Source organism: Saccostrea echinata, unplaced genomic scaffold (assembly GCF_033153115.1).
Source record: "Saccostrea echinata isolate AGI-Se365-2 ecotype Australia unplaced genomic scaffold, CSIRO_AGI_Sech_v1 ptg000065l, whole genome shotgun sequence".
In the NCBI taxonomy this organism is placed as follows: Eukaryota; Metazoa; Mollusca; class Bivalvia; order Ostreida; family Ostreidae; genus Saccostrea; species Saccostrea echinata.
The window spans coordinates 2,935,228-2,958,584 of record NW_026889814.1 but is presented as its reverse complement, the minus strand read 5'-3'; the positions used below and the strand labels follow the sequence as shown (position 1 = coordinate 2,958,584).

Here is a 23,357-nt window from a genome sequence, read left to right as displayed (position 1 = left end):
CTCTGCTCCAATATATTAAGTAATTCACTAAAAGCCTAAACTCTCTCTCTCTCTCTCTCTCTCCTATACATTTAGCGATGTCTGTGTGGAGAGGATACGTACCTATATACATGTATATCTCGCTAGCTGTCAATCGACTAATCCAGCCAGATTTTGTGAAATAAATTAAAAGTAAAATGAACTGTTCGTCTTTTTCATTCCCTCTCCAATCCCCCCCCCCCTCTCTCTCTCGCATTGTGTTTAATAAGAGACATTTGTAGACTTTACTCTAGCTCTTGACTAATCCAGTCAGGTGTAAATACGGGTAATCTCTCTCTCTCTCTCTCTCTCTCTGTATTAGTATTGAATAATGCTATTTTTTTTATTTAATCCACAGACAAAATCACATAGGAGACAATGACTATTAATAATGGGATGCGGAGGAAGCAAGGATGATGGCGCCCTTTTTGTCCGCGTTGCCGACCCCTACACCCTTAACTTCTTAGGGGTTTACGAAAGCTTCTGGGATTTCCGTGAAACATCAGATCGTTTTCATGGCCAGATCCCTCCCAAATGCACCCAGTTATGGACGGACACAAATCTCCCCCCTCCCAAAGATTGTCAATCTTTTCGGGCTGAGGTAAACATGTAGTGAATTTGTAGCTGTCATCACACGTTTTCGTTGAGTGTGAGTTTATTTGTAATTCGGAAACACATTTTTGTAATTCTCTATAATTTTCAGAATAAACATTGTTATATTTTAATTGCTGGTATTTTTTTTTTTTTTACAGAATTAGTGATCCTATAGATTATTTTTTAAACCTTAATTTTCAAATTTGAAAATCTGAAAGTTGAATTGGTCGATTTTTTCCCCCTTTTCCCTATTCTTTTCTATAGATAAAAGGAGTTCACTCAATGCTACTCTGTCGGGATCCTGAAAGCCCGGATTTAAATCAAGGGGAACTTGATACTACCTACTTCCTCAATGTCATCGAAAAACTGACGCCACGGACAGATATCATCAAACACGTATAAGGCTTCTGTTATATTAAGTTTTATAGCATTTCTATAGATTACCATATGATTTATGCTATTGTATTTTAGTCTTACTAGCTGATATAAACCAAATCAAGTTTACCCAAAGTTTTATTGTTAAAAAAAAAGAGGGGGTGAGGTGACAAGTATACAAAAAAGAGGGTAGCTTCACCCAAAATACGATCTGAATTGGATGGTATATCCTGGTACATTGTATTAAATGCATTTTGTCATAGGAATATCAAGCATTTTGCTATGTAGTGATTGATGATTTTAAAGCTACAGGTATATAAAAAAAATATTGATTTGAGGGCACTTTAATAATTCTATTGTGTCATCAGTTTTTGCTTGTATACTTCATCGGGATTGTAAATGTTTAACCAACAGCTGATACCCAACGATAAAACCCGAGTGATTTACAAAAAGGAGGAAATCTATGTGGGCGTTGTCCACTGCAGAGTATGGAGGTTCGGACGCTGGGTTGACATTTACGTTGACGATTCGGTCCCCTGTGTCTCCAACAGCGGGGGTATACGTCTCCTATCCTATTGCCACGACAAGGATGAACTGTGGTTGACGTTCCTAGAAAAGGCATGGGCAAGGTATGTTTAATTATGAGGTATTGATGTTGTATTAGCTAGTATAATATTAATACGAAATAGAAGGTCATTAAAAAATAATTAAACATATAATTTCCGAGATCGCAATCTTGACATTATTCTATTGTTTTGATTTTTACGTTAAGGTCAGAAGATACGTTCATCAAATAGGTGTTTTGTATACTTAGTATCTTCGTATTGATTAAAATATTCAGAATTTTAATTACCTTCTGATTTCTTAACTGGTTTCTAATTGTCTAAAAAAAAACTTGAAACATTAAAAATGTGATATTGGAATATGAAGTTTTTTTTTCCAAAAGGATTTTATAGGAAACATCATCCTCTGGTATCTTCCACAAATGCCTGGTAAGGTACCTCAATTTTTGCGAGTAAACGTGTTAAAGTAGCAATGCTCCAATGACAAAATCTTAGAAAAAATTATATATTATTGAGGAACGTATCGTCTGTCCTTAATATTGAATTTGTTACCTTAAATTTTAGAAATACACAAAATTAAAACGTTCATTTCTTAATCAAGAAATATATTTAAAATTTATGATTGATTTGTAATTCCTGATAAAATGAATAAAATTAGAAATAAAGTGCATGAGATTTTTTCTGTAGATTCTGGGGTGGCTACACGAGTATTGAATACGGGTATATACATGACACCTACCTAAGTCTGACAGGAGGAGTGTATGATGCAATCAATCTGGAGAAAACTCGACTAAAGCCCGGGGACATCTACTACAAGATCCGGCGGGGCATCGCCCAAGGGGCACATGTTGGATGTTCTGTGTCTGTAAGTAGAGATCCTGAAGGAGAATGGCCCTCCGGGGGGGGGGGGGGGCACATATTGGTTGTTCTGTGTCTGTACGTAGAGATCCTGAAGGGGTATGGACCAGGGACATGTATGTTGGATGTTTTGTCATATGGTGTATGTTCCGTCTAAGTAGAGATCCTTGTGTGCATCCTCCAGATGAAGGGGGGGGGGGGGCTGTTGGATGCTGTCTCCATAAATTGATATCCTGACTACTTTGTCGATAACAATGTCGAGTAAAATTACATAAAAGTGGAATTTTTTATCTAAGGATCTGGAAAAAAAAATGTATCTCGTCTTAAAATTTCATAATTATACAGTTAATAAGTATACATTACATCTACTTTGATTATAAAATTTTTATTACAATTGTAATAAATTATCAAAATTGTACTCTACAAGGGGGACAAAATTACATTTTGAATAAAAGCTTTTAAATTGACATATAATAGTTAAATATACATGTAGGGGTGTTGAAATTACGGGGATTAGTGTGTTGAAACGATAGAATATAAATCAAGGATGATATTTTAGATTCATGTAAGCTACATGACATTGTATGCATGTGATGTTAGACATTTATTTAGTTAACAAAAAACAGATGCATGATCTACTATATTAATTGAAGCATTTATGATACTATGATAAAATTGTGGCTTTAGATTTTTCCCTACTTTTCAGAGAAAGCATGACGGGGTTTATGGGTTAACCGCTGGTGATACGTTCACTATCGTGGAAACTTATCAAGTATGTACGTCCTATGTACAGACATTAGTTGCTATTGAAAGCTAAAGAGACCGTAAAATGATTAATTTTATTTCAAAGTTACATTTTAAAGGAAAAATTTTTCTTTAATCAGCACATGGGCATTAAATTTTGCTTTTAAGTTAGGATTTTTATTGGCAAACCTGGTCATTATTTCATTCATACTGAATTCAGAAATATTACATTTTGAAGGTTCATACGCAAAAAGGCAAAGAAATTCATCTTCTACGCATGCGTGATCCTTTGGGATATACGCTCTGGAAAGGTCCATGGAATGAAAAGTAAGACGTCTTTTGCAATCTTATAATGGCAGATATAATATATATTCAATATTACTTGCTAAAAATTTCTTAAACGTAATATCAGCATTTGATGCTACCGTGTTTGTAGAACAAATTTATACATATTTTGTTGGCAATGCTTATTTTCAAAGCCCCAATCTCCAGAACATGGTGCACTATTGCACCAATATTTTTTTCTTCTAACTCGATCCACCGTTCACGGTAGCTCAGTCGGTAGAGCGCTCGCTCCGTGATCGGGAGGTCGTGAGTTCGAAACTCGGCTGCGACTGATCTAAGTCGATAAAAAATTGGTAGCAACTGTTCCTTCGCCTTGCGCTCGGCACTTTGAAGTGAAAGTTGCGGGTCCTTCGGATGAGACCTTAAAAACCGAGGCCCCGTGTCACAGCAGGCGTTGGCACGATAAAGATCCCTCACTGCTCAATGGCCCTGAGTGCCGAGTAAAGGTAAAAATTTGAAGCCCTTCACCGGTATATGGTGACGTCTCTATATGAGTGAAAAATTCTCGAATGGGACGTTAAACAGCATACAATCAATCAATCAATCAATCTAACTCTATCCATTCTTTAGTGCTTATTCTTGCCATTATTCATTTACTTCTTTATATATTCCATTAGCGGAAGTGAGTGGGCTTCGTTACCCCCAGAAAGTGACATCATGCAGAGGGCAATTTGTGATAACGAGTTCATCATGGCGTTCCGGGACTTCATTGCGTACATGGAGTGTGTCTGTGTGTGTTCTATAACTCCAGTGGTCGACCAAGATATAAACCAATTTATACGCCTTAGTAAGTCAAAGCAAAGAAAAAAAAAAATAAACATTCGTCAAATTTCTTGTCAATCTCTAATAATTATCGTTTGATAAGTTTCATATAAGACGTATGTGCAAAGCTATAAAAAATTATTATCTGTATTTAAAAAAATATGAAGGAACGCTAAGGTATCCGTAGGTAGGATCATGTACAAGTTTGTACAGGACAGTATGTACTGATGCAGGGGGATATTCGAATTTAAGACAATCTCTTTATTTCTGTTGTTTGCTATATGCCACAGCAAATGCATGTAACTTTTCTCAACTTAAGGTTTATTAAATAACCATATTATTTTGATCATTCTCAATTTTCCATTTAAACAATGAAAGCAATTAAAACAATTAGTTCATAATTTACCTATGCAGTGTATCGGAGTAAAATTTGGAATTGTAGAATATTGTACACATGTGTTTGGGGAATGGTACGGGGTAACGGCTGCTGGCAGTAAGAAAATTCTGGATAATCCGAAATTTTGTTTTACCATTCCAAGTCGGGGTAAGATATCAATGATGTTGATGCTTCAATGATTTTATTATTTTTTTGCATTAGAAAGAATGCATCCAGTCTTCAACTTTAATCTTTTTTCGTTTTGAAAATGTTTAATTCATTGCTACATGAGATTGACTGAACAGCAGGCATGATGCCTATAATCGTTCTCTCCAAGATTTATTTCAAGTTTTATCATAGAGTCTCATTCAAACCTTTGCACGAAATCATGAACATGTGACATCTTCTAGTAAAGTCCCATCTTCAAACCTTGTAGCAAGTCTAATCTTCAAACCCTGTAGCAAGTCTAATCTTCAAACCCTGTAGCAAAATCTCTCCTTCAAAAAATTAAAACAAAGAGAATTCTCCTTTGACAGGATTCAGTAAGGAGCAGACACCGATGGTGGTAGGAATCTCCCTCCTCCAGCTCTGTAAAGACAGACTAGAAGACAGAATCCCCATCACACTAAGGGTATTTAAGGTACTACACTGTATTATAATACTTCGTTATACATGAATGTTCTCATAGTATCTACAGTAGTAATGAAAATGAACACACCGTTTGTGAAATCACTTATTTTCGAGGGTTTGTTTATCGCTGTTTTGGTTGTATGAAGAGACCCATCCATTCATGTTCTCCACGAAAAATGAAAAAAAAAACAAAACACATTAGTACAGAATAATCATGTCTTGCAGTATGTACTAATCTCTGCTAGCTGGCGGAATACTATCAGGGATTTTGATTGACTAAAAAATCTGTTTCTAAAATTACATCAGAAAAATATCGTAATGTTTATATGGAAAATAAAATGTAAACAAATTTTATTTATTCAGTGCCATATTTAAACATTGGAATTGAATTTTTATACCCCAAATTTTATAAATCAGCTCTCTAACCGAGATTAGTACATACCACTTCATGGTGTGAGACGAATTTTTCCGTCGGCGAGCAGAGATTTGACGCTGTGTACGGAGATAAAAGAAAATAAAGACAAGCATGTCATAAATGGTTGTGTAGATAGATTATCGTAGAAGAGAATGGGTGTAAATAGTTTGTCATTGTGATCTCCTCTGAAAGTGTAAATGATTGCGATTCTAGGGAGGGGATACTCCATGTAATTCGGAGTTAGATACCGTGGTTATTATTATGCTATGGGTAAAAATAAAAAAGAATTATTACAGAAACAAGTGCCCGTGTCATGTTTATATTCTAACCATGAAACTAAATCTCTTCGAATTACTATTTTACCACAAGTCGCAAAATTTTGACCCCACGAAAGTGTGAATTTACAGTATTTAGTCGGATACACACAGATAGCTCCTCGTCAAACTAATCCCTTATGCTGTACAACAGGCTAGACAACAGAAGCAGGGGATGTTGATTGAGGAGATAGGGGAAACGTTTGAGCAAGGGTTCCAGCAGATTCTGAGGACATTCAAACTAAAACCGGGAAAATACATGATCCTCCCTCACACAGCCAAAATGAAAACAGAGAGGCACTTTCTACTGAGGATTTATACCACATTTCCGTTGAAGTATATTCAGTATGTATTTTATGATTGTATATGACCATAATTCTGCTATCATGTTATTTTTCTGATAGGTCGTTGGAGGTACATATTGGCAGAATACAGATATTGTAATTGGTTTCTAAGAGTGGGAGATGATTAAAAACCTGTGGTTTGAGATGATGCATATTTCTCCCAAAACATTTTTTTAATTGAAAATAATTCAAGTACATGTAAAGAAAAATGATTTTTTTTACCTTTTTGTATAAGCTTTTGAGTGTACTTCTGACATTATAGATGGGTTCCTTCAACTGAACCGTTGCTACTTCTGAAAGAGGACAAACCCTTAAATCTTAAAGATCTGAAATGTACACTTGGTGAGATTATATTGACATATTTCTGTTAAAAAAATATACATTTGATTCAAGTAGACAATCCAAACCAAGCAACAGTATTCATAAAAAAAGTATATTTGATCGATCATGATTGCTTGGTATCTGATACACAAGTCTTAATACTAACCAGGCATGAAACTTCCTCATTCCAAGTCTTAATACTAACCAGGCATGAAACTTCCTCCTTCCAAGTCTTAATACTAACCAGGCATGAAACTTCCTCATTCCAAGTCTTAATACTAACCAGGCATGAAACTTCCTCCTTCCAAGTCTTAATACTAACCAGGCATGAAACTTCCTCATTCTAAGTCTTAATACTAACCAGGCATGAAACTTCCTCATTCCAAGTCTTAATACTAACCAGGCATGAAACGTCCTCATTCCAACTGAGTGAGATTTTCACGAAGAGACGTTAAAGCAAAATGAGCTGCAACTTTGATGTTGGAAATTTTTTAGGCAAAATTGTAATCAACTATTTCATTGACAGAAAAAAAAAAAACGTTTAGAAACGTCTCTTGTTCATATTGGAAGAACTACCGGTATTTATAAGCTTTGATTGAAGCAAAATTACAATATTGTCGCCCAATATTGATTTCTCATATAATACAGTACATTCCATTGTACAGAAACCTTTCTTCTGAAACAATTTAATACATTATTTTAGTCTAATTGATCATAAATGTTTAAGTTACATACAGATTTATCATAACAGCACATTTTAACAGCAAAATAAAATTCTCAAAAATGCAGCTCATATTGCTTTAAGCCAAAATTTTGCCCACCACAACCTGGCTTAGCTTATTAGACTCTTGAATTATTTGATCAAAAAATTGTTAATTTGACTTTCAATAGACTGCTGTGAGGAGATTTGGGGGCGTTGGTCAGAGGGTCTCCAGGGAGGGTTCATCTACGACAGAGACTTTGATCTGAATCCCCAGGTTGACATCTCGGTGCCAGAAGGAGGTATGGAGAACTGCAGCATGTTTTGGTCATCAGATGTAGATTGTTCAGTAATACTAATTAAAGGTCTCCAAGTTTTGTATGTTGAATTTTATACTTTCAGATGAACTCAAACAAGTGATTCGTTTCAAAGTGCTTAAAGACTGGAATTCTGACGATGCCTGTCTAGGATTTAGGTTATTTCGGGTAGGTTTGGAGTTCGTGTAGAATAAAGATTATTTTGGGTATGATAATTCTTGTCTAGGATTTAAATTATTGGGGGAATGGTAAGCGTTTTATAGGATTCTGGTATGATTAAGGTTTTGTTAAGGACTTAGATAATTCTTGGTATGGTACATCTTGCCCAGAATTTTGGCTATGTATTGAGCTTGTATAGGATTTCGATTATATCTGGTAAGTATGTATACCTTACCCAGAATTCTCTTTGATTCTGGTATGTATACCTTAATTACCCAGAATTCTCTTTGATTCTGGTATGTATACCTTACACAGAATTCAGACAATAACTCCACTAAGTCTTTAACCTGATACCTCCCCCCCCCCCCCTTTCAAAAAAACTTTCAAAACCGGTCATAGGAAAATATTCTAGAATAATAAAGAAACAATCATAATCAATCATGAACCTGACAAATTCCCAAGTATATTCAACACCTCTGCAAGATTCAACAATTTTAAGGTGCATTTACTTTTAATATAAATTAATTTAAATTATTATGGAGAGGATTTACATGTATATAGGTAGTGCCTTCTGTCCAATCCTAACCGATCACGGTAGCCTACTGGTAGGGCGTTCGCTTCGTGATCGGGAGGCCCGGGTTTGATCCTCGTTCGCCGCGCTGCGTCAAACCTAAGACGTAAACATAGATAGTGACTGTTCCTTCGCCAAGCGTCCGGCGCTAGAAGTGAAAGTCACGGGTCTTTCGGATGAGACCTAAAAAGCCGAGGTCCCGTGTCACGGTAGGCGTAGCACATTAAAGAAACCTCACTGCTCAAATGGCTCCTGAGTGCCGAGTATAGGTCTTAATTTGAAGTCCTTCATCGGCATACGGTGACGTCTCACATAAGTGAAATATTCTCGAATCGGACGTTAAACAATATACAATCAATCAATCAATCAACTGTCCAATCCTTTTATGTTGAATTCCTTGTTAAAATCTTGTTTAGAATAATAAAGAAAATACATGCCAGGGGTTTTTTAAGGTCTTAAAATCAAGGGCCTGGGCCTTTCCATTTGGGAAAAATTAGCGACATTTAGTTAAAATTGGGAAAAATATCATAATTCACATTTTTCTAGAAAAAATTCAAATAAGAGCCATTTCTTTACTTGCAAGGCATTTATTGACTTATTTACATTCAATAAATCTTATTGAAAATCAGTTTAACTTGTAATTGCTATTCTTTCTATAATATTTAGAATTATTTGACTTTAATGTCATGCTTCAAATCATCTTTTGGGAATTTTCTTTGATGAAATTGGGAAAAACACACACTTTTTACCATTGGGAATGGGGCCTATTACAGGCCCCTACGACCCCTAAAAAAAACCCTGCATGCATTAACATACCGTACAAATTTTAACTTTCAGGTAGGACCGGAAGAATTAATACCAAAGGAAACCCAGTGGTTATATGATCACTGGGATCACACTGTGCGATGCAGGGACGGATCCATTGAAGGATGGGAGTGGGACTATCTCGCTCCTACTTTTCTGGTAGAACCTGGGCGGTATTGTGGAATCCTTTACAATGAAAAACCCGGGGGTAGTAACACAGCTTTCTGTATCATGGTGTATTCTGCAGTCCCTCTACAGATCAAGTAAATTATTAATTGTTAATTATAAAAAACGTATTTCAAATTATCACTACTACTTGCACACACATTCATTTACCTATGCATTAACAAATTAACAAAAATAACAACGATTTGGTATAAGTATTTCTTACCTCGCAAAATATAACGATTTTGTCCATTTTTAAGTTTTCTTTAATTAAGATACATATCTAACATTTAACACCTTAATGTGCAACCTTTTTTAATTTTTACAGGTCTTACAATTTGGGAAAATAGTGCTAAGGCATCACCATAGTGAATAAAAATAAAATTTCCATTAAGCATTATATCATGATTCATCTCAATGCTACCAGTGCGGCATTTTCCGCCGGAAGACAAATGAAAAGAGGAGCTAGTATTAAAAGTGTGCATGCATAACAAGATATTCTGGACATTCTCATCTGATACTTTTTAATTAATAACACCATCGATGGACTGAAGGATAAAGAAAGGAACGCTAGTAATTAAGAAATGCCACAAAATCTGTTAATTTTGATTATTTTACATCGGTTTGTCAACCTTTGTCCTTAGATATTTTTATATGAATATTTAAAAAAAAATAAACAACTTAATAATTGTTATGAATAATCTTTTCTTAAATAGAATTCTCAATATTTTTTTCTATTCAGTGTCAATGATGAATTGAAATGGGTACACAACCCACATTTAGAACTACATTCTCAAGGGTAAAATAAATTTGGACTTCGTTGTTATTGATATAAACAAAGTAAAAACTTTTTTGTGACGTCATTCTTTTGTTTTTACAGTCTAATATTTCAAAGAATGTACTGGCCAAGTCCAATATTATCTTCAGGAGTACAGTATTGTAACGAATACTGTACTCCAAAATAATACTGGACTGTGTGACTTCACACATAGCTTTTTATACAACGAATGAATAATGCCACAGAGAGACAAAAATATGCTTTTATATAGATATCAACATCTCGTAATCCAGTTCAAGCAAAATAGAAATCAACATCTCGTAATCCAGTTCAAGCAAAATGGAAATCAACATCTCGTAATCCAATTCAAGCAGAATAGAAATCAACATCTCGTAATCCAATTCAAGCAGAATAGAAATCAACATCTCGTAATCCAATTCAAGCTAAATTGAATCCAATTCAAAATATACAGAAATCAACAACTCGAAATCAATTCAAGCAAAGAAACTCCGAAAGCAAGTATATCCCAGAAATCCTTATAATTTACAATCGGGTCACTGATTGTGAAACGACCGGTATGGAAGCACATTATTTATTGTCGAGTTAACACTCAATATTGAATCTATGTCTTTTCCGAAAACACATCGAAATAAATCCACATAAAGTGTATCACTCAAGAATGTTTGCATTCGGGGAAAGAAAAAGAGAAATGGAGACATGTTTAAACTCGATCTGTAAATACAGGCCATACTACTTTGATTTTTTTCCGTAATATTTAATTTAAATATATCTTTCCAAATTAATTTACCTAAAGATGTGGTTCTTTCGGTATAAAAGGGACAAAAAAGGATGCTTTCCTGGAATATTTGCCTACTGGTCACTTATAATCTTCATCTGCAAAAAGAGTCCTTCAGAATACTCTCAGAATCGCTTAATGCCATGAAGTTGCTCAGCTCTTTTTAATGCATGCGTATAGAGTACCACAATAAATACAACATGATTAGGGTTTAATAAGGTTTTTTTTATTCAAAATCTATTCACTCCTCTAAAAGAAATATCTTAGATCACTAAGGGCCCCATCCATCTGGTTTGGTCGCCGTCACCAGTATCGTCTTTTGACAATAACCAATGTAAAGGGTGCATAGATAAAAAATGATTTATGTATGATACAAAACTCAGATAGTCTATTATTTCACCTCGTCCCGTATGTGACATATTAGACCATCCTCGTCTTGCATCCCTTACTTAAACGATGTGTTATACGTTTCCCTACTTGACAACTTGGCCAGCCTATGTTGTCCTGTTCTGAGCTAGAAGGCTAAGATTTGTCGAAGTAAATTATGCTTTATTTACAATCTTTACAGAATTTTCATATTTAATAGAGTACATGTAGTTTTGTTTTATATAATTAAAGAAACATCGTCCAAGTTTATGATCTTAGAATATAATTGTGGCACTTTCATTAATTTGCCCAATGACCTTTCCGTTAAAAAAAAATAATAATTATATAATAAATTAATAAATTGACAGCCAACTTTATTGATCTTTATACTGTTTATACATCATGATGATAAATTGCTGCAAGTCCAAATTACATACAAGCATTAATACACGTATATATCATACGTCATGTAATGGTAAAGTGCTTCAAGATTTCTCACATCCCAGTAGTATGTCTACTTAAGAACCTTTTTCCTCTTTAGGATCATATATCTGTATCTGTATATTTATATGGAATCATATATTCCTGAAACATTAGTTTTTCTGTCTCTATATTTTTACACCAAATGAAAGTTTTTAAAATTCTTAAAGTTTGCTGTAAAGTTAAAATGGCCAAATTTTGTAACATTTTTAAATTCTTGTATCTTAGTCTCAAAAGAAGATATCAATTTAAATACTACAGATTTGTTTTTATTCTTTTTCATGTTTTGGTACTTTTTCCTACACTAAGTCTTGTAGAATTCTGCAACATATGTAGCATCATCCATCTCGTCCTTCAGGCTTTCAAGTGATTCTGTAACCTGTTTCAGATACGTTATTCTATCGCCGTTGGATTCTGCATTCCTTCTTAAAACCTCTTTATGTTCTTTAGTTTTTGCCGACAGATTGTTAAGATAATCATTTTTTAGCTGTTCGATATGATTTTGAATACTTGTATACAAGGATTCAGTGAGCTCAAATATTTTTTCCAAATTTGTCTCTAGTTCTGAAATGCTTTCCTCTTCTTCTTTTTTTATGCCCAACAACTCTTGTTCCAAATTCTTTATTTCTTCTAAGATATTGACAAACTCCTTCTTACATGTACGTATCCTGTCAGCAGCTTCTTCTACGGTTTTAGTTCTGTCACATTTCCGATGTTCGCCAAAGATGCACATTGTACAGCATGGTACCGAATGATCACTAAAAAGAAATTCTGTTTTTCTCTCTGCATGCTTGAAACATTTTTTAATGTAGCTGAATTTCACAGGAGACATTTTAAACTCTTTTAACGATATAACTTTGTGGTCCTTTGTCAACAAAATTTTCCTATGATATTTAGCACATAAATCACAAAGCCTCTCTTTGCACATCAAACGATATTTACTGGCTTCCTGCTCTTCCTCAACTCGATCGTTTGCAGGTACATGTTTATCACAATTTTTTTTCTATTTCTTGACTTATGGAAACTCCACTGAGAATTTCGTTGATCGGGAATTCGCTAGCCCAGTTAACTGGTTCGTTCGAAAAAGGACAAAGTCTCGACACAGTCAGCAACGGAATCCAACAGGATTATATTTAGAACTGCATGAAGACACAATATGGGTTGACAAACATTCATGACAAAATGAGTGTGAACAAGGGAGATACCTCGGTGTTTTGTTCAAAGCATATCGAGCATTTTGTAAAATCACTGCAGTATATATTACATGTAAGTACCTTAGATGATGATGCCATACCAGTCGACCACGAAGAGATTTACACCTGTCCACCTGATCGTATTTGTTTTAATTTAAGACGGAAAATACCACAAAAAAGTAATACTTGTAAGTTGTCTACGCCTACAATGAACGCGTTAAAGTTATGCATTTAAAATATATCGATCCATCAGATTTAACGTAGGTCGCGGGTTTGCAGGCCTTTTCAAAGTGTCCGTAAACATACCATGAAAAAAAGTTATATGATTCCTATACCTTTGTTTAACATTCTCTGAAAATTTTATAAAATTCGTCTGCATCGTTTTTATGTAATTAAATCCCAAAGATGCCATTGTTGTAGTAACTTTTTCAACGTTATTGTATTGAATTATATAGGAAAAACGTCGATTTCGGCTCGTTTTCAGGCAAGATTTTTTCTCAAAAAATATCATTAACTTTTAAATGGTGCAGACGAAATTGTTCCCCCTTTGGTATCTTAAAATAGAATTGATTTGAAATAAATCTATGTGAAAAAATTAATATGTCTTCGGGTTTGTTTTCTCGTAATTTAAATGTGGATAATTGCTTTTATATCGCAAAATTTAACATTTTTAAGAACTACGTCATAAAATATCGCGACGTCAAGCTTGACGTCGTGAATATCGATCCGGTATACAGAGCAGAAAAACAAATTAAAATATTTATAATTCACGTCTATCTGCTTTCATATGACCCACGAATCGTTTCATAATAATTCAATAGCAATGAAATGATTATTAGACAGGTGTCTCTTCTAATATTCTTTGTACGTCTCATATTAGTGAAAATTATCTCAAGGGACGTAAAACGACAATCAGTCCTTTAGTTTCTTTCTTTCAATGTATTTTCTTTATGTGTTGTTTTCTTACCGTTTCTTTTCTTTTTGTTTTGTTTTCTTTTTCGTAGATAAGTATCCTACATTTGGCTGTGCATTTTTTCAGCGTGCTGGCGGAAAACGGTTATCCTCTTATTCAAGTATACATATGAAATGTTTTTATTTAGAATTTTCAGCAATATTTAATGCGCTCATAGCTACGATAACTTCTTAATGAATGAATTTCAGCCAAATATCGTCCCGGCTAAATACATTGTATTTTCAGTATATATTAAAAAAAATTTTTTTATTTATTTTTACATACAGACAGGGGATAACTAAAAAAAAAATCTGAACTTGATTTTATGATTTTACGTATAAGAATAGAAAAAAAAAACCAAACGAACGAGACATTTTTTAGAGGGGTAAATTGGACGAGAATCTAAAAATTAATTTTATCTGATCATGACGTAATCAACAGGCAAATCTTTCTTTTTTTTTGGGGGGGGGGGGGGTCAAAAGACGCTCAATGTATATAACATTAATTCGACTGGTTGGACATGGAAAGCAAAGTAGCGAATAAAATCTGAAGATAACAGCATTGTAAACCGTTACTTACACAGGCACTTGGGGAATTAACCGCCCCCCCTTCCATTTTTTTCTTTTCAAATCTGGGGTCGAGTCACCCTTTTCCTATTTTTGAATTCTAATATGTACTATATGTCATCAATAATGTAACCCTTTTGCCTCTATAAGCTGTTTTTAAATATATCGTTTTCGACTGATACATAAAAATGCCCCCTTCCATTTTTTCTTTTTAAATCTGGGGTCGAATCACCTTTTTCTTATGTTTGAATTCTAATATGTAATATATATTATCAATAATGTAACCCTTTTGGGTTCTTGCAATCTAAAAAATTACCTGTAGCCGTCCGATAATAATAATTACCAGTCCAATAATATATTATCGGACGGCAGTGATAACAAAATCGGACAGTATTTAAAAAACAACATGTAGAGTGAAATCAAGGTTTATTATGTCCAGAAAAAAAGTTTGGAGAAAAAACAAATTCAGGGAAAGCAAACGCAAGGAAATTAAGTTGCTACAAAATACCATGCAAATCCATGAAGAGGAAAATCGAGTTTTAACCCTCCTTAAAAGTAACACTTTCCATTGGGTTTTTTGTTAAGCGTTTTCGAAACAGTACTGTAAATAAGCGAATTTTAATCCATTTCTTATAAAGAATCTTTGAATCTCGTCATTTAACGAGGTTTGTTCGCCGATGGCCGCACTTTTAAACCCGAGATTTTCATAACAGCACCCAACTAAAAACTTTAAATAAACCCCCATATTTTTACTTTCCATGCATCATGATGATATCATCCAACACTGTGTCTGCATCAATGTCAAACGCACTTAATAAAAAAATATTCCGAATCATAAAAAAATTCCTTCGTCACCGAAACACTCGATAGTTCCTCTACACTAAACGAATGAATGAATGAAACAAAAGAGTTCACTCACTGTTTTTACTGTCTAAAGAAAAAAAAAACCCGCTTTCTCTTTTAATGGTTTCAGATAGAAAACTATAGATGCCTAAACTCCCATTGTGTTGTTATCGGACTCCTTCAGGTAACTTTTGGACATTTAAATGGCAATGTTTTAAGTAAGATATATGCCTCATACAATTCTATATGTAAAATTATCAGACTGTTTTCGGCCCTAACGGGCCTTAAACAGTCTGATAATTTTACATATAGAACAGTATTCGGCATATATCCATTACATAAACGTTTATTATTTTAAAAATCCAGGTGCATTCACAGCGTCCTGATTTAAAGTTAACCCGTGTCAGTTAATGCTGCGTATTAAACATGCCAAATAAGATATTGGAGATATTCAAGGTTTAAAAAGGACATGACACGTACATGTAGAAAAAAACTTTGTCTCGTTTTGTTTTCTCACTGACATTCATTGATTAAGAAGATTGAATTTATCATAAAATGGCATTCTGGACTGCATTGTGCTATTGTCATGTTTACTTTTGCAAAAAATTACCATTGTCTTTTTGGCGTGGTACCTAAATGATCATTGGAACAAAAATAATTTGTTTAAATGTTATTTTTTTTGTTTACATTAAGACAGTACAAATGTAAGTCATTAATATGTACATGTACTAGTGTTCGATTTTCAAACTTATAAACACATAGATAATAATCTACATTTAGAAATAAAAATGACCTAGTTATGCATGTCTGTTTAAATTCAGGAAGAATGACAAATTATTAAAGAATTGAATTTAAATAAGGTCAAAGGGTGTAGCAGACCTGTTTTTGTATTCATGATCGCGAAAACGCGAATATTGTCTAATGCAACCACGGCTACATGTACATATTGTACATGTAAGTTCTATGGTCGATACAATGACCTTGTCAGCAAATACAATTTATCATTAAGTCAAATGCTGACTTATATTTTTTATAATAATTGTTAGGCCATTATTTACACTCTGAATTGTCAACGTATATCCCTTATTTCCCGATCTTGACAAGGAGCACTCGGCGGGTGTGACCGGTCGGCAGGGGATGCTCACTCCTCCATGGCACCTCATCACACCTCTGATGATTTAGAGGTCCGTGTTTGCTCTGCTCCAAAATTTGTATTGTTTAATGGACTTTTGAGCTTGAATTATGTTCGTTATCTCCATATATTTCATGTAGAAGCAGGAGCAGATTAAATTCCACGGTATCCAACGATGCTTTCAGATAAATATCTTCTTTTCTTGCACTAAAGTTCTTGTGAAGATTTTTAAGTGACTCAACCATATTTTTTTGATGAAGTGCATTGCCCTTCATTTTTAAAATGGTGTATTCACTCCGACCTTGGATACTTTGCGATGCGACAAGTTTGGTTGAAATGGGTTCAGTAATTCTGGATAAGCAAATTTATGCTTTACGCTTGACATACAAATAAAAATTCTGGTTCGACAAATACACAGACGCACAGGGAGGCCATGCCTGACAAACTTTGAACAGAAAACTCACTTGAACTTGTGGCTCAGTTAAGCTAAACATGCAAAACATTTATGACAAACACTTATGGAAAATATACCAGTCAATTTATTTCACCACTTATCGACAACCACATTAAGTTTATAATAAAGGAGTTATCGAAACAAAGATTCAACGAGACTCATTTATTTCTGTCTCTGAAGATTTGCTATGACATCGACAATATTTTACTGCAATAACTTACAGAAAATATATTTATAATTTGTTACATTGTTGGCCCTTTTAAAATTTCCCTATTGGCTTCATGTAAAAACGACGTATTATGAAATACTAGTAGTTAGATGACGAGTTTAATGAAATTAATACTATGTAGTTTGTACTTACAAATTCATAAGGGTCGTAGAACAACAAAGCAGTTTTGACAATTTTAGTTTGATAAGTTGATAATTTGCTGTTAAAATGTGCTGTTATGAAAAATCTGTATGTAACTTACACCTTTATGATCAATTACACTAAAATAAAGTATTAAATTGTTTCAGACGAAAGATTTTTGAAGAATGTACATGTATAGTATTTTATAAGAAATCGGTATTGTACTGGACGACAATAATGAAATTTTGCTTCTATCAAAGCTTATAAATAGTTTTTCCGTCGCAAATATAAACCTCAGAAGTTTATAAATGTTCCTTTTTTGTCATTGACATATTTAATAACAAATTTGCAACAAAAATTTCCGACATCAAAGTTCCAGCTCATATTGCTTAAATGTACGTCAATATATCGGTGAAGTCGAACTTAGTCACCTCAAAGTCTGTCACATCTGTTTCATATTTGGATGTTAAATACTCACTATAGCGTTGCCGATAAGGGTCTAACAACTAAATTGTTTGACAAACGAGATGATTTCAGCTTTTTCATCCTCAGCTTTCCTTATTTATATAGTAATATTCCCCTATCAGCTGCATATGGTGTTAATGTTTTCCAACGTATTCGATACTTAAATGCATGCTACTGACAGATACTGACAGATAAGTTAATTTTACACGGATTTCAACAACCTCGTTAAATTCAGCATTTAGTAAAATTTATGGTCATTATAATGACCTTGTAATGAAATATAACCTAATATTGAGTATTTTGACTGATACATTTCATAGCAATCGTTAGGCGTTTGTTTTTATACTAAATTTGACTACAAAATATTCCGTCTACATGATAAATACATAATTCTCACGGCAGGTGTGACCGGTCGACAGGGGGTGCTTTCTTCTCTTAGGCACCTGATCCTACCTCTGGAATTTCCGGTTGCGTGTTTTATGCCATGTTCACAAAGTTGTTTTTTTAGATCAATCTCTGATCGCTATCTTCACCTTTTTCTTAACAGGTAATTTGACAGTGTTTCTCTCTCTTTGACCTTTTTAACATTCTCCTTGGTCTTTGCCAGGTTTTTCCAAATTGAACCTTTAGAGATAGCGGGGCAAATGCACCCTCCATTCATCCCACCTCATTTTTTACCCTAATTCATTAAAGAATTCTATATTGAATTTAAGAAAAAAAATTTACAAAATTGACAGAATGAGATAAAAACTGAAAACAATTATGGAACAATTGTGTCACATTACATGAGTGTATTTACGTATTATTGGATGACAAATGCTCATATCAAAAGATTTGAATGCGCGAGACTATCGGTAGAAATAAGTCGTATTTTGAAATTGCACCTTTTGGTCATAGCGTCGCATAGGAAAACAATGGCAATTCATTCAAAGATAAAATGCATGATTTTTATTTTATGTATACAGAGAAGATGATGTTAAATAAATATGCAAATATTCATACCCTAAGCGGTTTAAATTTTTATGGCATTCGTGAAACTTACTCTTTGATGGCCCCTCGTATATTTAAAAGCAATGTAATAATGTTTCGTCATTAAATGCAAAAAAGCATAAATGCAACAACTATATCCTTGTATATGTATATAACAGTAGTGTCTTTGACCTTACAATTCACGTGAATTTCGGAATTTTATTTTTATGATAAAGATCCACAAGATCCGTAAACTTTTTTCATCTGTGGAGTTTTGGGGGAGGTTTTTTCGGAAGACCCGTCCAGTCACATGTTGCAGGTTTCGTTGTCTTGATATTTTTTTGAGCATGAATATAGTCCGCGGTAAAGTAAAAGTCACCAAATATTTTGACTTTTTCAATCTCTATTATCTTACTTTCAAAAGAAGATGCCAACTTAAATAGCATAGCTCTGTTTTTAGTCTGATTCTCTTTTAATTTTTTGTATTTCTGACTACTTTTATGAAATTCTGCAACATACGTAGCTTCATTCAACTCGTCTTTCAGGCTTTCAAGTGAGTTTACAACCTCTTTCAGATACGTAATTCTCTCGCTGTTAGATTCTGCATTTCTTCTTAATGCCTCTTTATGTTCTTTAGCTTTTGACGACAGATTGTTAAGGTAATCATTTTTCAACCGTTCGATGTGATTTTGGACTTTGGAAAACAAAGATTCAGTGAGTTTAAACACCTCTTCGGTGTTGGCTTCTAGTTGTGTAATGTTTTCCTCTTGTTTACTTTTTATGCCCTTTAATTCGTCTTCCAGTTTTATAACTTCTTTTACGAGATTGTCAAACTCCCCATTTCTTACTTTCTCCGCAGCCTCCTTGATAGTTCCTATTTTGCTACATTTCCTATGTTCTACACAAATGCACATTGTGCAACACGGTACAAAATGATCTTTACAAAGGAATTCTATTTTTCTCTCTGCATGTTTAAAGCAATGTTCTTTGTCTTTGATTTCCACAGGTGACAACTTTAAGTCTTCTAAAGATATAACTTCGTGGTCTTTGGTCAACAAAATTCGCCTGTGGTATTTTGCACACATATCACAAAGCTTTTCTTTGCATATCAAACAATATCTACTGGCCTCTTGCTCTTCATCATCTCGTTTGCAGGTATCGCAATGATTTTCTTTTTCTTGATTTTTAGATACTTCGCTCAGAATTTCATTTACAGGAAATTCTCTTGCCCAGTTGATTGGTCCATTTAAAAAATTTTCAACTGGGATGAAGTTTCGACACAATGGGCAACGGAATCCAACAGGATCTTCTTTAGAATTACACGTAGATACGATGTGGGTTGATAAACATTCGTGACAAAAGGAGTGTGAACAGGGAAGATACCTTGGTGTTTTAAATTGTTCAAAACATATTGCGCATTTTGTGAAATCACTGCAGTTAACTTCAGGTTCCTGTGAAGATGATGCCATTCTGTCCGCATAAGTATAGATGTGCACTGTCTAATCACATTCTATTTGGTCAAAGAAGGAAACTACGCAGAATACAGACTCCTAAGTCTAACTTTCAATGTACCTTGTCTATTGAATCAATGTGTCTTAGATAACAGCCCAACAGTTCATGCTTGTAAACGTTTATTGACTTAACTCCCACTTGGTGCATTCACTTATGCAAATAATGCACACTGAATAAGATATTGGAGGTAAAGTTTTCAACAGAATTTAAAAACCTTAAAAAAATCGATATCCTTTATGTTACCTGACATGACTAGCTCATTCATATTTGCCTAACAAAAATTCAGATTTTAATCAATTCCCAAAAGACATATAGGTAAACTGATATGACGGGGACCCTCTAGAGCTTTTAATTTTATTTAACTCGAAACGAAACATAGAGGATACAATTTATTTAGTCATTTTCGCCAGTATCAGATAGTCTGTTTATATCGTAGCAAAGCAATCGAATTCACTTTACTTGGTTGCCCTTTGAAACTAACTTATCTTTGACTTTATGGGATTGCTCAAGATTCAAGAAGACATAAAGAGCTAGGTTCACCTTATGCATAAAATGGCCCTGTAGATAAACCAATTTATCCACTAACACACTATGTCCCTTTCTCAACATCAATATAAAGTAGAGACTTGGCGCTTTCAGTTTGTATACAAAAGTTTCCTCTAAAGAGTTCAGGTACTCGAAAACAGGTTGTGTGAAATTGCAATGTTCTTGAATTTTGCAGAAAACAGGTAAATTTGAGAACCTTCAACAAAGAATTAAAATATAAGCACACCCCTCGATCCAAAAATTAAAATATATTTTATAATCTTAATAAGCAGTTCTTTCGTAATATATTTGCACATTTTTGATCGGAGGTTGTGCTGTATACGAAATATTGAAAAATAGCATCATATTTTGGCCATTTTTGAAGAAATATTCGGGATATGTGAATATTGACGCAATTCATGACGTCATAATGCATTGACTATCAAGAAAATTACGTCATTTTTAGTAGAAATTCAGACACCAAGTTTTCAAGTGATATTTATTGCCTTGTCGACTAAAACTATGCAGTTTTAATTTTTCAGAAATTTACAGGGCCAAAAAAGGCCCTAAGTGGCCCTTGCTCTTTCTTAACAAAAATATAACAGGAAATAGTGCTAATTGTAAAGTGAACCGGTACAGATGTTCCCAAAACGGATATCCAATCCCTTATGATGCCCCATTCCCTACTGTTACAATCTTTATTGAATTAAGCAATACTTTTGTAATATAGATAGAGACTTTATTTTCAGGGTGTTTTATCGGAAAACTACTCCGATATAGCCATATGGGTATTAGCCAATCAAATTTCAGCGCATGTGCTTGCACCGGTTTTCTACATTTTTCACATAAATTTTCTTATAGAGTCGCAGAATATATACATTTGTTTTAAATGTCAAAGAATTACATTTAAAAATAAAAGATATATAGCCATTTAAGTATTAGCATATCAGAATTCAAGACACGTGCGATTTTGTATTCAATTTTGATAGTATCACAATGTAGGAGCCCAATGTGCCAATCTATATTATAATGTATATTCTTTTTGTTGAAAACCAAGGGAGATGTAGCCATTTTAAGTTTCAGCCAATCAGATTGCAGCGCACATACATGCGCGTGTTTTCAAGAAATTTCCCATATAACATGTTGTAGAACCTTATAATGAAAAATTATATTTTAAATCTCAAAGTACATGTATTTTGTCAAATAACAAAGAAGTTATTCAGATTTTTGTATCAGCCAATCAAAGTGAAGCGCATGTGCATACGCGTGGGTTCATGCTAATTTGACCATGTCATCTTGTATTGACTACATGTACTAATGTATCTTTATGTTCTGAGTTTCAAAGCAATCCATCAAGAAATATTAAAAGTTATGGCTATATCAGTATAAGTATAAGTATATCAGTCATTTCACTCATCGCATCCGCGAGCACGCACATGCATTTGCGCGCAAAATGACTTTCGTTCCGCACAGCTACACATCATGCCTATTAACCCTAAAAAGTTTCATCTCAATCTAGTTTCATTTAGTTTCCGAGAATACTCGCGGACAAAAAAATATTAAAGAACCGGAAAAGAAATTTTAAAAAAGAAAGTAAAAACAATATGTTCCCAAATTTGGTTTGGGGAACATAATTAAAGACCTCAAAAACATGAGTAAAGTTTCTATGTAAGTTTTCTATGTAGTTTCTGATCGCAAATGCTCGAGTTGATCTATTCCGTAAAACATTGCTTAAAGGGGGGGGGGGGAGGGGGGCCGATACATGTATCTTGTCAGCTGCTTTAAATGTTTTTCGATGATTTTCAATTTGCTGTTTTGCTTTAGGACATAAATGGCATCTGATTGTTCATAAACAGACGTGTACACCGTTATCACTTGATTAAAGTACGAGGGGCATTTGAGAAGTTCTGAGAACTGTTTGATAAAATATTAACCATTTAACGGAAGTTACTGAATTTGATACCATTGGACAGATCACAAAAATATACACATATTGTGACGTCACTTTGTAATTTTTATTACGTAATAACTCCGAAAATGACGTCAGAATCTCGAATGTCTAGCATACTGACCATAAAAAATGACGTAACAAAAGACACAATTTCAGTGAAATAAAATTTTAAAGTCCAGTTTTGTTCATTACTCGGATGCACGCTAACGGACACAACTGCCAGTTGTAAAAATGTTTACATAGACTACGGTCTATCATAAGAAGTTATATTCAGGGGCTCCTATAGTTCTGAGATGGTTTAAGAGTGTGTCAAACATAGCATGTTATTATCGAATCTCAAGCAAAATATTGGGTAAAAAAGACGTTGCTGTGAGAAAATCACAAAGTTGACAGTCACAGGAGAATAGTGGACGGTGTTACAGAGTTTGCTGGCATTAATTCGTCAGGTGTTTTAACCAATTTTGCGGGAACGATTAAAGCTCAAGAGAGGTTAAGCTAATGGTGTCCTATATTTTCTCGTAAAAACCAAAATGGCGCCGGTGTAGTTCTGACCCCACTGTAACTCGATATGTTCGAATTTTTTAAATCATGGAGAATAAATAAGATTGTACATGGTAATGGAATTCAGATGAATTTTTTTGAGTCGAAAGT

The 23,357-nt window shown here is 34.1% G+C and overlaps 2 protein-coding genes, 1 long non-coding RNA gene and 1 pseudogene across 3 annotated transcripts; 1 reads left to right on the top strand and 3 right to left on the bottom strand.

Moving 5' to 3' along the window:
* The first annotated feature begins 385 nt into the window (after positions 1-385).
* LOC133176032 (calpain-A-like) lies at positions 386-9,769 on the top strand. Its single transcript, XM_061311207.1, has 15 exons — positions 386-619; positions 877-1,008; positions 1,402-1,616; positions 2,238-2,415; positions 3,115-3,180; positions 3,391-3,479; positions 4,115-4,284; positions 4,702-4,803; positions 5,172-5,275; positions 6,149-6,339; positions 6,601-6,680; positions 7,551-7,661; positions 7,762-7,848; positions 9,248-9,473; positions 9,704-9,769. The coding sequence occupies exons 1-15, from the start codon at positions 410-412 to the stop codon at positions 9,723-9,725; spliced, it is 1,983 nt and encodes a 660-aa protein (XP_061167191.1). The 5' UTR covers positions 386-409; the 3' UTR covers positions 9,726-9,769.
* LOC133176033 (uncharacterized) lies at positions 1,108-2,625 on the bottom strand. Its single transcript, XR_009719374.1, has 2 exons — positions 2,290-2,625; positions 1,108-1,596 (listed from the first exon to the last, which is right to left on the bottom strand). It is a non-coding gene; the product is annotated as an uncharacterized LOC133176033 (long non-coding RNA).
* A 2,330-nt stretch (positions 9,770-12,099) lies between the features above and the next one.
* Positions 12,100-13,087, bottom strand: LOC133176073 (E3 ubiquitin-protein ligase TRIM56-like; annotated as a pseudogene).
* Positions 13,088-18,978: 5,891 nt separating this feature from the next.
* LOC133176072 (E3 ubiquitin-protein ligase TRIM45-like) lies at positions 18,979-20,187 on the bottom strand. The gene has a single exon (XM_061311242.1). The coding sequence runs from the start codon at positions 20,185-20,187 to the stop codon at positions 18,979-18,981; it is 1,209 nt and encodes a 402-aa protein (XP_061167226.1).
* Positions 20,188-23,357: the final 3,170 nt, after the last annotated feature.

Coding starts and splice junctions, on each gene's coding strand:
- LOC133176032 (XM_061311207.1), top strand. CDS start 410: ATGGGATGCGGAGGAAGCAAGGATGATGGCGCCCTTTTTGTCCGCGTT. Junction 3,181..3,390: donor CTATCGTGGAAACTTATCAA/GTATGTACGTCC, acceptor TACATTTTGAAG/GTTCATACGCAAAAAGGCAA. Junction 6,681..7,550: donor AGATCTGAAATGTACACTTG/GTGAGATTATAT, acceptor GACTTTCAATAG/ACTGCTGTGAGGAGATTTGG.
- LOC133176072 (XM_061311242.1), bottom strand. CDS start 20,187: ATGGCATCATCTTCACAGGAACCTGAAGTTAACTGCAGTGATTTCACA.